The 14,334-nt window shown below is 41.7% G+C and overlaps 1 protein-coding gene across 7 annotated transcripts in view; it reads right to left on the bottom strand.

Annotated features, from left to right (window-relative positions):
* Positions 1-14,334, bottom strand: part of PDE8A (phosphodiesterase 8A) — a 155,588-nt gene that overhangs the window by 6,989 nt on the left and 134,265 nt on the right. For all 7 annotated transcript variants that reach the window (XM_083871356.1, XM_083871360.1, XM_083871355.1 and 4 more), the window contains exons 18-23: positions 11,976-12,193; positions 11,003-11,135; positions 7,497-7,661; positions 6,464-6,593; positions 3,821-5,720; positions 3,166-3,290 (exon numbers count right to left, since the gene is read on the bottom strand). In XM_083871356.1, the coding sequence (XP_083727482.1) occupies positions 5,614-5,720; positions 6,464-6,593; positions 7,497-7,661; positions 11,003-11,135; positions 11,976-12,193 (753 nt within the window). In that variant the 3' untranslated portion in view covers positions 3,166-3,290; positions 3,821-5,613. The remainder of the gene's footprint in view (positions 1-3,165; positions 3,291-3,820; positions 5,721-6,463; positions 6,594-7,496; positions 7,662-11,002; positions 11,136-11,975; positions 12,194-14,334) is intronic.

Genomic DNA, 14,334 nt, shown 5'->3' with positions numbered 1-14,334 from the left:
CAGTGGAAGTTAAAGCAAGGACTCTTGGCAAATGAGCTAAGAAGAAAAATGGAAGCAGAGAAGCTGGAACAGAGGGGGAAAAGCGGAACATGAGCAGACCAGAAGACTGTTTCCTGGCCTAACTCTTACTGTAAAGCCACAGGCAGGCCTTGAAGACCCAGGATTTCAAATATTTAGAAGCCTCAAAGCTACTTTGCTTAGTGGCTCTGGTTTCCCTAGCCTTTCCTAACACAGTTGCCTTGCTTGCTAAAGAGGCAACTGCCATTGCTTCACGGGGTTTATGGAGCTGAGTCCACTGAGGTTTGTATAGGAAGTGTGGGAGGAGATTTAAGATATTAAACAAGTGGAAAAAAGGAAAACATGAGACACTTTGCCCAAGTAACATTCATTGCAGGCACCGAAAGAAAGCATTCAGTGAAGTTAAGCCACGGCCCTTTGCCCACAGAGCCAAAAAAAAAAACAAACCCAACAAAAAAAACCACCAGCAAAACCCAGCTGAAACTCCTGGACATCCTCTTTTGTTCTGAACCAGCAGCACAGGCTGCACGGGGACATGGCAGCAATTTGAAAGCTTGTTTTCTGCATCTAAACATCATGTCAGGACAAACTGCACTCCATCCTGCTATCATTTAACAGCACCCCTGGGACCCCTGTACCTTGGAGGCATGATGTCACACATCAGCAGAGAGATTATTTGTTTTGAAGCTTGTGAATAGCTCTGAGAATTCATTTCACAGCACTCCTTGCAGAGTCATGACTCAAACCCTTCTGGTCTCACTGAAGGGCACAACTACTGTTTGCCTGTGTTGTTTCTCAGCACCCAGCAAGTGATTATTAGATATATGTTATCCCTCTTTTTATGCAGGAATGGCTTTGCCATTGCTCAGTTTCTTCATGTTCAAGACATATTTTCTTAAGTGTTTTATCAATGATTACTGACACAAGCAGAAACACCCAGATGAAAAGGCGTTGCAACAAAAAACAAGGCATTTACTCAGGCAATCATTTCAGGTGATTTTTAATTTATATATAGCCACTGGTAAATTGGAGTATGAAAGCCATCTTCAGACCTGTGATAAGGTAACTGTGCATATCACCTGTCTGGTTTCTCCTTTTGTCAGAATAAGCAGTTATTACTCCAAATTTTATACAAGGGAAAAAGATATTCATCTAGGACAATTTGCTGAGAAGCCAACATTTTTTTTACCAGATCACAATAGTTTAGATTCACCTGGAAGCATCTACAGTGATACCCAGGTTTCGAAGCAGGATTACCTGATAAAAATTACACAGCATGGAAAACAGAGCCAGTCATTCTGTCATTTAATGCTGAATTATTGAACCTTATTAAGTTTTACAACACAAGGCTTTATACTAAAGCCCTGGAGATGCATAAAGGACCTCTCCTTCATCATGTCTACATTGGAATTTACTCTTGTATTAGCATTAAAGCAAGAACAAATAAAAAGTGCAGACACTGCATAAGACTGCCAGCCTAGCTGAAATTGGGAACATTTCAATCATACTCAGTTAATTTCAGTGTTCTCCCTTCCATGGTGAAGGACCATCAGTAAAGCCATTTCTGTCCCCAGGAAGTTCTGTCACTGAGTGACCATTCAAAAAGCTGGACAGGGTTCAGAGCACAGGGCATGTGTTGTTGCTGTGTAATCCCAGAGAATAAAGGAAGGGGATCTGGAATGGCTGAAGCACTTGCAATGGGATCGAAAGAATCTGCATCCTGGAGCAGTGAGAATCATGTTAGAGCCATAACTGCTCCACAGCAGGGCCATTCACTCCGTATGGGCAGCAGCCTGGGATCACCCCATGGAACAGGCACAGCCTCACAGTGCACAGAAGGCTTCAGAGGTGTGGCTTGGAGAGAAGCTCAGTGGGAAGAAAGTAAAGATCAGGCATCATGGCTCCAGATTTTAATTATAATCTGTCCTTGGCAAATTTAGATGGACAGGAGAGTGAACAAAGCTGCAGTGGCTGAAAATCAGTGTTTTATGTTAAGTGAAATTATTGTACACCAATATGGACATAAATCTGGCTTATAGAGAGAGTTAATTAGCACAGTTCTATAGTCCAAGTAACAGAAATAAAGATGCAGTGTGAATTTCAGGGAATTAATCATACTGATCACATTTTTTCAATGATGATACATCAGGTATCTTTATAGCAGATGAAATTAACTGCTTTTATACCATATATTAATATAACCCAGAATAATAACTATGCTTATGAAGAAATACTTTTTCTGGGCAGTTATGTTTAATATCTTTATCGAGGATCTGGATGAGGGCATGAAGTGCACCCTCAGTCAATTTGCAGACGACATCAAGTTGGATAGGAGTCTTGCTTGGTAGGGTAGGAAGGCTCCACAGAGGCGTCTGGACAGGCTGGATCCATGGAATGATGCCGGTGGTGTAGGGTTCAACAAGGCCAAGGGCCGGGTGCTGCCCTTGGGTCACAACAACCCCACAGAGTGTTACAGGCTGGGGCAGAGGGGCTGGGAAGTGCCATCGGGAAAGGACCCGGGTGCTGGGCAGCAGCAGCTGGACATGAGCCAGAGGGTGCCGAGAGTGCCGATGGCACCGGGGCTGTGACAGGGACAGCAGGGCCAGGGTAGGGATTGTCCCCTGGACAGGCACAGGTGAGGCCACAGCTCGAGTGGTCTGTCCAGTTCTGGGTCCCTCATGACAAGAAGGACATTGAGGTGCTGGAGTGTGTCCACAGAAGGTAAACAGAGCTGGGCAAGGGTCTGGAGCACAAGTCTTGTGAAAAGCACCTGAGGGATCTAGGGGTGTTTAGCCTGAGGAAAAGGAGGCTCAGGGGAGACCTTGTCATTCTCTAGAACTATCTGAAATGACACTGTAGCCAGGTGGGAGTCAGTCTCTCCTCCCTTGAAACAAGTGATAGGAAATGGCCTCAAGTTGCACCAGGGGAAGTTTATATTAGATATTAGGAAATTTTCTTTATTTGAAGGATTGTTAGGCACTGGAACAGGCTGCCCAGGGCAGTGGTGGCGTCACCACCCCTGAAGGGATTTAAAACATGTAGCACTTGGGAACATGGTTTAGTGGTGGATTTGGCAGTGCTGGAGGAACAGTTTGACTCCATAATCTTAAAGGTCTTTTCTAGCCTAAATGATTCCATGGTTTTTACCTGCAGACAAGTCTCTAGGCCCACATGCTCATGCCCACACTTCCTCTCCCATCCTCATTGCAGCAGATAAGTGGAGGAGATACTGATGGTGTGATACAATTTTCCTCTAAGGGAGACACAGGAGCCTGCAAGGAACAGAAGAGATTAATACCAGATAGCAAATTATAGATGGTTACAATAGATGCAGCACAGGGAAATACAATGTAATATTGCCAGGAAAACTGTCAGCCAGCTCTCCCTCTCCTTGCACGTTCCCTGTGAAAGCAGGATACTTGTTTCATTGAGCCTTCAATGAAAATATATCTGCTCCTTCAGCATGGATTGTAGAACCTCTGGAAGACTAACCTGAGAAGCTCCTGTCCTACTACTGTGAGACAGTGGCACAGTCTGGGCACCCCTCACAGGATCTGAGCCCCCTGGCTTCGGCAATATGCACACAAGAATGAACTAAATGGAATTACAAAATTGAATTCCCTGCCCCAACAGTATCTAACTGAATTCTGAGTAGGTAAAGAGACCACACAGGCAGGGTAAGGGCAGAAAGGCATGACACTAACAGGAACAGGATGGTAGCCCATCAGTCTCACTGGCTTGGAGAAGAAGGAGAAACACAGAAGCAGATAACACCTGGAGAGGTCACCTCTTCCTTTCTTACCTTAAGGCTGCTACTGCTGCAGTCCCTGAACTGCTTCATCATCCACCTCTTCCCTTCTTCTGCTTCTTCAGGAATGGTTCAAAATGTCTCTAAAGTCAATTGCCTCTGCAGTAACGACAGTCAGCAACTCTTTCAGTGCCTTTAGACACCTTTCTGTTGACTGAGAAGGCTGACAGGACACTCCTGGAGTCCTTCAGTGGAGCACAGCATGACAATACTTGTAGCTGTGAAGAGACTTCTCCAAGGGCACACAGGGGTCTGATGGGTTTGCCAAGGGCAGGCCACAAACACAGGGGTTTGCCAGCTACACACCACCTTTCATCACCCTTATGCCAGTTCAACCCCCTCAACTTTTCCCTTCCCCAGACAAAAAGTATCTTAGTTATTTTTAAAATAATTTCATGTGTTTGTTAGTCTGCAAACTACAAAGTGCATATACATTTCAAATGAAATGGGTAGGACTTGACACTTCTTAAAATATACATTTTATTATTTTCTGGTAGTTGCTATGAAGGTTTCATTCAAATTGTGAAGGTACACAGCCTTTACAAACTTCTTGAGTTAAAGGTTTTTGTTGGTGGTTTTATGTTCTTTTTCTTTTATGGCAGAGGAAAGTACATTGGCTATAAAATGTTGAAATTCATTAGATGCTTAGTATCACCTCTTCATATATGCTGTGGAATGCTTTGTAGAAATACTATATAAAATAAGGCAGACTTTAACAGGGAATTCAGTCATAAAATGTCATGGGAGAAAACAGAGAGCTCCAACACATTATTATTTTTGTAGCCAAGAGAAGATCAGGTGGTCCTCACTGGTTTGTGGGAGAACTACTGCAGTTCTGGTGCTCAGACAGTATACAGTTCTTGTTTATTCTACTATTCTCAAGTGAGACCTTTTTAATAAAACTTATTTTAATTAACATAAATCAGACAATATTTAAACATACACATCTATCCTTACAGTGCAATAAAAATGTATCATTGTATAGTATTTTGTATTTGCATTATGAAAATAAAAGGTCTGTACATCAATTAAATGTATATTAATGAGTATGAATCATGTAAATTTATAATGCATCTAAAGTTGGCTTTGGCTTTTAAGTATTTATAAATTCATAGAAAATATTGAACATCTAACAAAATAAATAAAACATAACATTTTAATCATAGATGCTAACGATCAACCTCAAAAATTCTTGTGTTATTTTTTACATTTGCTACTAAATTTCTTAAGGAGAACTCACTTTCAGTAGTGCTCAGAAGTGAATGATTGCACCTTCTGTGATGTGAAAAAATACAGTACATCTATTTTTCATAGATCAAAAATTCTTTCATAGACAGTTGCATTTTAAATGTCTGATTGTTCTACATAACTGTCTTAAGTGCTTATAAAAAGCATGTAGCTTTCTCATAAAAGCTGTGAGTTTCTATTAATAGATAAACTTCTAGTGAATGTCCTTTTATGAGGATTCTCTTCAAGGTCTTCCAGCTTCATGTGCTGGCATGAAGATACCGCAGAAGTATGTTCATAATAAACCCTCTTCAGTACAAGTACTGCAGCAATCCAGTGTAATTCCACTTGGTGGGCTTATTTCATCCGAGTCCACACATGGTACTTTGTGGAAGTCAACGGCTGACCTCGTGTTCTCTTGAATGTGAAAGTTCCCCAAGTGCATGGGCTAGCTTTACTGTAATACTGAAGAGACCAAATCAAATCTGAATTCACACAGATAAAAGTGAGCTTGAATAAATATGCATCTGGCTAGTGAATGACACACTGTGGTCTAACTGCTATTCTGGTGGTGGTCGAAGGACTCGCAGGTTCCTTGCATCCAGTCCTTTCCAGTATTTAATGTTATTATTCAGATGCTCCATCAGATTTGGCAGGTCTGCAAATGCTAGGGAAGAAAGAGCAGAAAGTATTGAGTTTGCAGAACTGACATAGTCACAGATTCTGTCTGCTTAAATATCACTTGAAATGTCCGGGCAACTGTGTTAAGTAGAAAAGCTTGAATGTCATACTGATGCTTGAAATAGGTTTGGCTGTGTAGCTCTCAGCACTGGTGTAGCACTCAGGCCACTGAGAACTGTTCTGTAAAACTACTTAATACTGGTATTCCAAGTCCCAGCAAAGGAACACAATTTTCCAAGAGGGGCATAGCTAATTATGGTTGTAATTATCCTGCCCCATCAAACCTCAGTCACATGTCAGGATCTGGCATTCAGGAGAGTCACATTTCTGACCACTTTTACCATGGAGGCAGCACTTGGAAGGGAACAGCTGCTCCCCCAAGCAGTTTCCAGACTGTAGAAATTTGCCTTGAAGAATAACCAATATTAACATGGACAAAATGACTGTGCTCAAAGAGCTATCAAAGAGAATATGTTCTGTTCTCAGTTTACAGAGAAGCAAGTTTAAAAACTTAAAGATTGCCTGAATCTGGTATATTAAAGACAAGCCATGAGAATTGCTTGTAGCAACACTTATAAGCAATAAAGAAGTTATTAATCATACTTGAACTGCAGGAATCTTCCCTTTTCTCTCCCTTTATTTAGGAGCCATAAAAAAGAAATTTTCTATCACAGCAGTTTCAAATTTTCACAAAATGTTCACATCAGGAAACAGCAGAGTTTTGCTTACCATCCCAGGCATCAAACATATCAATAATGAAGTAATCAATGAATGATAATTGGGATTTGGGGATGCTGCAAGTATTTCTGTCAAAAACTGGCATCACAACAGGTAAACCTTGTCTCCTTTCTTCATCAGTCTGCAAAAAACATTAGTGATTATTCATCTAAGACACATTCTGTTAATAGGCTTCCTTTAGCAGCAGATTGTTTGGCACTGACTAGAGCATGCATCTGCTAAATCAAAGGAGGAACCTGAACAAATCTGAAGCAGCAGCAACTCAATCTTAAGCATCTCGTTGTTCAGTTTCAGCAAAACAGCAGACAAATAGTGCCTTCCACTGTTTCCCACAAAAGGATATGTTTACCTCCTGTATCTGCACACAAGCTGACCCTAAGTAACTTCACATATTACCAAGTTATGACTGCTTTGGACCTAAGAGCTGCTCAACCACTTTCAATCTCTGATGGAAGTGGTGATCTTTCCCACTTTGACGTGGCAAAGAACTTTTTTTATTCCCTTGCCCCTTGCTTGGGGTGCCATGTTCCAACTGCAGTGTTTGCTCTATCATCTGTAATAATGACTGCCCTCTCCTTTTCCTTTAGGAAGTAGGATCTTCCTAAAACCTTGCCTCAGCACAGCTTACAGCATTTCTTGGAGTGAGTGCTGCTCCCATCCAAACACTAGAACTTGATGATCCTATTCCTGAGGCAAAGCCAGCACACGGGTACAGAAGGCATCCTTGCTCTGTCTCATGTGATGGGAGTGCATTTGCAGACAAGGCTCAAAAAACCCTGTTCCAAACTGAACAACTTGAAAGCTTGTATTTTTCAGAAACTGCACAATAGAAGCTGTCAACTTTCATCTCTCTGAAGGCATCTAGTTGTGTATTGGCATGAGTAATACCCATCATTTAAAATAAAAAGGCTATTATTTTTCACATTCCATAATGCAGCCTCAGATATTCTGTGATACTGGCACCCTTCTCCCTTTTAAAGAGATGCTCACCTGCAGTTTCAGCAGCCTGTTTTAGCTGTCTTACCTGTGCAAAGTACTCCTCAGAGATGCGTCCAGCCCATTCTATACACTGTTCTCTGGGTCTGCATGGATTGGAAATGTCAGCACACTTTATCAACATGCGTTTGATAAGGATACGGTTTTCAGGAGACCTGAGAACTGTTTTGATTGACTCTCCATCACCATTATTCTGTAACATTTAAGAATTAAAAACAATCCATTAGCAAGGTCTCTATACACTAACTCAAAAGCTTTTGTGCTTTGGGAATGCTTTCAGCACATCCTGCTGGGATCAGTCCTGCTACTGGCTACCAGATTTGATGTCTGACTGAATTTATAGGTGGATTATGAAAGTTAGCCACAGCTCTGAGCTAGCACTGAACTCCAGTTTCTGGATTCAGTCACTGCCTTTGTGACAGATCTCTTGGGCATCTTGGGGCAAGTTATCTAATCTCTCTATTCCTTATCTGCCTTCTCAAAAGTCTGGAGAGGATCAATTCATCACTACATGCATAGTGATGAGAACTGTGCAGGCAGAAAAATGTAACTCTCTGCTGCAACCCAAGGATTAATGGACTTGCACATTAAGAGTGGAATAGTTGGTTTGAGAAGAGGGACTGACCCGAGATGCAGAGTCACCCTTGGCACACAAATCCCGTCAGTGTATCAATCATTCTGACAGCACTGCTACTATTCAGAGTGTCAGATCCCACATTGACTCCCAGGTATGTTCCTCATTCCCTTCCCCTGTTGCTGGATTCTTTAAGGATGGATAGGTACAGGAGTTTGCAATGCTGTCTACTCAGAATAGAAACTCTTTGAAGCAAGGAACATACAAGATTTCTCTGGCACCTAACAAGGTCTTGCTCTACAGTCAGAGCAGGGAACAATAATGATAATAATAATGTGCTAACAGTTCCTGCAGTGTTTTGTACAAAGAGGGAGATAAAAAGCAGCAGAAACATTCTGACCTTTTATTAGGTCAGTATAACCATGACATTTTTCAGAAGAAAATTCTTGTGGGGAAGAAAGTTCTTCATAAAGGAAGAAACCGACAGTAAAAAAAAAATTTGATAACACAGAAATGGCCAGAAATACCAGTTCCACAGTTCTCACCAAAATGAGATGCCCAAACCAACTATTTTCCCTCATTTTTAGGTACATGGAAGGGAAAACAGAAGAAGCAAAGTGAGACTTACACAACTCCAAATGCATGGAAAAATTAAATATGAGAAAGGTAGCATAAATAAATGAAAGCTCCAGAAACACAAGTATGGAAATTAGGTGTGGAAAATTAGAGACTGTTGAGTTACAAAGGGTAGAAAATATCCTAGTAGGTAAACGACTAGGAATCAAGAAAGGATGTTCACCTCTGAGATCTGTTCAAACCAAAGGCACAGCTCTACTTGTTGAATGCAGATGTCTTGGGAATAAAATGTGTTAAGTGTGCTTAGTCCCAGCATCCTGCTCAGAGTGCAGAGGTGTCTCTGCATGTCAGATGTTGCCTTCCTGTCATAACTTAGGTGACATCATGAGGGGAAATGGGAGGATAAAGGATGCTGGAGCTGGAAAGGATTTTTTTTTCAGTTTATGAAACAAAAGCAAAAAGGAAACAAACAGAGCAGCTTCTCAGCATGGCTCTTTGAACAAATTTGTATAAAAATAATAAATAAAAAAAACAAGTGGAACTGTCCCATTTGGAACAGGCATTTGGCAGCTCAGCCTGCAAACACTACACTGAGTCACCACCATGACTGGAAAGCAGGCCAGAAAACACACACTGCTGCTGCAGCCAGAGGGACAACAGACTTGAAAGAGGGGCTGACAGTGTTGTTCTGCTCAGCACAGTAAATAATTTGCTTTACCCACTCACACATTACAGGCCTTTTAATAGGAACTTGCCAAACTGAAACTCCCAGCTGAATGAAGGGAAACATTTTGCTTCTTGTTTTCAATAGAAATTATATATTCTTTGTCTTTCTTCCCATTCTTTGGCACAATTTGCTGTGAATCACAAATGCCTTGTGGGGCAGATAATTTTCCTGCAGTCTCTGGGGCTTAAGGGTAGAACTAAATTTTTGTTTCATTTTTCTGTGTCCCTGTTTGTGTTTTTACTCTCTAATTGTACAGATCCAAGCCCTGTTCTTCATCAGCACCAGCTCAGCCCTCTGTAATAGGCAAGAAGAGGAGTTTGGCTCTTAGGATGGATACTGCTGCATCCCAACCCTTGGGGCAGGGAGAAGGGCTCTGCACACCAAGTCAGGCCAGTGCAGAGCCCTTCAGCAGGACCAGCACTACAGAGTTATTCACTCCTCAGGGCCAGTGCAGTGACTACACCCAGCAGCAGCAGTAGCTCCCTTGTTCTCCTCCTGCACTGATGCTGCTATGCTCATCCAGAAAGGCCATCCAGCTGGGAACTTAACATCCTTTCTTCTAATTTATTCAGTACAAGCAGTGTCGTACTGGGACTTTGGCTTCACATTCACAGAGTTCCCATTAGCATCGCCGGGTGGCAAGAACAAAGCTAATTCTAGCCTACACTCCTGTGGACAGAGGTACAATTCTCCAATTAAGCTCCAGTCTGCTTCTCGTGGGTGAAGGAACAAGACCTGTTTCTCTCCCACTCTCAGATAATAAAAAGACTGCCTTCCCCCATTACACCAACTGTCATAAATGTGGCTTTCTAAAGAACATGGTAAGAAAATACAGAAAACCATTACGGCTCCTACATGACGTCGCCACTGATGCAAACTTTATCATAACCATTTCTTCAAGTCTTCTCTTTGCAAAAATCATTCCAACAAAATTATACACTGCTCTTACTGGCAACAAAACTGCTGGTTGAAGCTGTTATTGAAACTGGTGTGGTTTTTCAGAGAGTTCTTAACAGGCAATTTCTTTGTGTCCATGGGGTTCCAGATGGCTATTGATTATGTCTATATGATACATAATGTCACCATCATCTATTTTAAAGATTAAAAAAGAAACCAGACAGAAAACCCATGAAGGCTGCCAGGCAGCACTGGGGGCTGAGGGCCCTTATTCCCAGAGAAGGCACCACATGCCAGCCCACAGACCTGCCCTTATGCTGCACACCCAGCATGTCCCCTTGGGAGGGATGTAATTCAGCCTCTGCTTGGAAGCAAACCTTGTCTCCTTTGCAGAAACAGCCAACAACAATGCCCAGTCTTGCCCCTCTGTCCATGGGAGTGACTGGGTTAATCAAAATGGCATCTTTACATGAAAACATACAGCCCAGGGCCCTGGTTCCAAGTACAACATTATAGCACCTTGATATTAATAGGATCCAAGTGAGTCCCACTCACCATCAAAATGAGTGACAACCATATTAATCAGAAGAGGAGTCAAACCCAGAGGTGAAAGATAAATCCCCAGCCTCTCTTTCCACATTTCTGATAAACTTTCTCAGAACATCATGTGGGAATTTTCTACTGCCAAGGGTTCCCAGTCCCCGCCTGGCATTTCAAGGCATTTTAAGGCATTTTAAGGAGGACTTGCAGTGTTGCTTACCCCATTTTCTTCTAGTGCTGCCAAGGGTTTATTAATGCTGTTGACAAACTTGTTGACATGTTCAAAGTGCTTTGTCATTTCTGTTGCTAAGACCATGTCAATAATGACTTGGCGGAGGGTTCGGTACTCATTCCTGTTTAAAGAAGGAAACAATTAAGAATGCTGGCTGGGTCACAAAGGGCTGGTTGCTAAAACAAGTCTAACAAAAATGCAACAGACCATTCCTGTTTGAAAGAAGTGCTAGGGGAAGAAAGAATAGTAATAAAAGGCTTGGGCAGCTGCATCCCTGTTAGATGGAGCACCTTTGGTGTGTAGAGACTTGTGTGCTCCAGGCATGACTGTGTCTCTAGGAGAAACAGTACCAGAGCTGGGCAGAAGCAGAGGCACCAGCAGCTTAGGAGGCTGCTAGGACATGCCACACCCACATGTCCCCAAGGCTTTTAGCACACTCAGCAGTGGCTCACTCTCCAGTCAAGTTTTCAGCAATATTTTTCTGTTGTATCTTGAGAGAACCAAGGCAATGGTCACATCCTTGCCCTAAATGCTTCTCTGAGGCTGCAAGAGCAGCAGGTCCTTCATAATTCTTCACACTGCAACAAGGTATTTTATTTTTGACTGATGCTCTGTGGCTCTTTCTCTCCCTGTTCTCTACCCACCCAGCCATAGCTTGTTCTCTACATTCAGTGACACAAAATAACTCTTCTACATTTGCTCACATTAAGATTCACACTAAGTTCCTCAGATAGGGTCTGCATTTTTGTGAACAGGAGAAACTGACAGTGGGGATTTACTCAGAGATCTTTGCAGGAGAGACAGAAGTATTCTACTCTTTTAGAAGCTAATTTCACAAGGGCCATGGAGACAGTTATCCACCAGGCACTGCCCTCCTCTAGGATGCTTGTTTGCCTTAGGTTACACAGAAGGAAGTGAGAGATGTTAGTGGGCAGACGGGGACCCTGGGGGTTAAACTTACCTCTCCATGTTTTTAAATATATTGCATTTGCCATCCCTGGTGGTGAGCTGGAAAGCCAGGGCAGCATGATGGCTCTCCAGCACGGCCGTGTCATTGTAGAGAATTGCCAGATCACTACCAGCATTGCACAGGAAGGAATTTGTCCTTCCTGGGTGATCCACATCATGGACCGTGGCAGCAATGAGCGCAGCAACCTCATCAATCGGATCCAGAGTTTGCTGAAAATAGAAGGGTGCTTAGTTTTCCTGGCAGACTCATTAGAAACCCTGTTCTGTCCATAAGATTAAGCCAAGTTGCTGAGGAATAAAAGCCAAAAGCCCAGAGATCAGCAAGGGTCAGATGTTCTACACAGAGCAATGGAAAATTCATTATAAGCTTCACTGAACATTGCGTGACTTTTTTGGCCATTTTGTACCTCTTAAATTTTGCCTTAACCACACCTTTGTCACAGCACATCACATTAAACAAATGTAAAGTAATAAATTAGTTTGTGTTTTCTAGCAACACTGAAACCACCTTCACTTGGAGTTAAGGTACTTGGCTTGGAAAAAAGACCAATCCTGCTAAAAATTATTCTATTACCACCAGGCCCTTTAATTTCCTTTGGCAATTTAATGTGTCCTAATCACATTCCACTTTTGTGCTAGCTAGGTTTACAATTTGAAAGGAATGTTATCCATACATCCAGTTCTTTAATAACAGTGTCCCGGGGTTACAGCTAATGCTTATTCTCTGGGGAATATTAGATGTTTTGCATCCATGGATAAATTACATGACGTGTTCTGTACTTTCTCTATCACATTCTGATTCTGATAGCATGCTGCACACCATGCTTTATGTCTACTTGCAACGGGCATTGCTTTATGTTTATTTTTATCTACCCTGTCATGAAATGCAAAATTATTTGACTCTTAAGATTTTACACTAAAGTGTTAATATTTTATTAATAGCATAAAGGAGAAGAACTAAGTATCTCAGAAATACTTCATATACATTTGGAAACTAGCCTTTGTGCTGTGTTTATACTGGCATTTGTGAAGGACTACAGATACAAAACAATTATATTAAAAATTTTAATCAAATGAAAGAGACACAAGAGCAGAAATATTCCCATTTGAATCTGGGAGCAGGGCAGATAATTTTCATTCCAATTTGCTTTAATTTGAGATCCAAATTCTCTATGGGCCCTCTACTACCATTCAGAATAGTTACACTTGGTAGGTGAGAAGACAAACCCTACCATTCTTTACACCTCCTGAAATTATCCAATGACTTGACTGCATGAGCAGGGATATTATTCATTGTGGACTGTCAAGAGAGTCCCATGGAGAACAAGAGAAGGCAAATAATTCTGTTCTAGTTCATAGTTAGCATTGTCTGAAATACTCTCTGCTGTGTGTTAGTTTCTTCTTTCTTTCTTTCTTTCTTTCTTTCTTTCTTTCTTTCTTTCTTTCTTTCTTTCTTTCTGCTGCTCATGGGATTCTATTTTTGTGGTATGTAGTTAGGAGAGAGGGATTTGAGAACAGGTTCTCCTCAGAGGGAAACACTGACCAGCATTCAATCTGGCTGAGAAAGACCTGTGCAGATGGGAAATGGCCAGAAAAATTAGAATATCTGACCTGGAGGACTACAGCAGTCTACCTGGCACTTATTTCACAGGGATTTACAGCACTTTTACACCCAACATCAAGTCAAGGATTCTCACTTTGAAATGTTAACTCCCATGGCACAGAAGTGGAAACAATTCTGAGAATATGGCTTGAATTTGGGATCCAGAAAATCTTCCTAGGCAAGTTGAACTGAGTTCAAATTACAAAAAAAAAAAAAAAAAAAAAAAAAAAAAAAAAAAAAAAAAGGTATTCTCAGCACAAATTTCAGTGGCAGAATTTGGCTTTCTGTGTTTAGATTAAGTTGAACTCTGGGTGACACAAAAGCAGATGGGCTATAACTTTGAAAAGATAAAGAGAGAATTCTGAACTTTGATTCTGCTCCTTCTGGTGCCGCAACATTTTTTCCCTTCCTATGCCTACAGAGGAATGGAAATAACATTCTGGAAAAAGAGGAGGCAGTCATGCTTCTGTGGCATTGAAATGGATCCAGATCTTGTCTGTTTTTCATAGATATTCTTGGGAAGACCAGCTAAACCTCTGGCAAATCAGGGGCTGAAAAAATCCAGTGACGTTCTATCCCCACTTGGCATATAGGATTTGTAAATCACCCTCTGGAAAGCACACTAATGAGCTGCAGCTCCAAGTTAACAGAATTATTTCAGTTTAATGAGCTGTCAGAAGCTTGTTTACAGTCACAAATTTCTCAGCCAGGTGCCCATCACTGGCGCTATTCTTAGGCAGGCCAGTTC

Source organism: Zosterops lateralis (assembly GCF_965231275.1).
Source record: "Zosterops lateralis genome assembly, chromosome: 13".
Taxonomy (NCBI): Eukaryota; Metazoa; Chordata; class Aves; order Passeriformes; family Zosteropidae; genus Zosterops; species Zosterops lateralis.
Note: the sequence above shows the minus strand (reverse complement) of the source record. Positions and strands in the feature narration are given on the sequence as shown.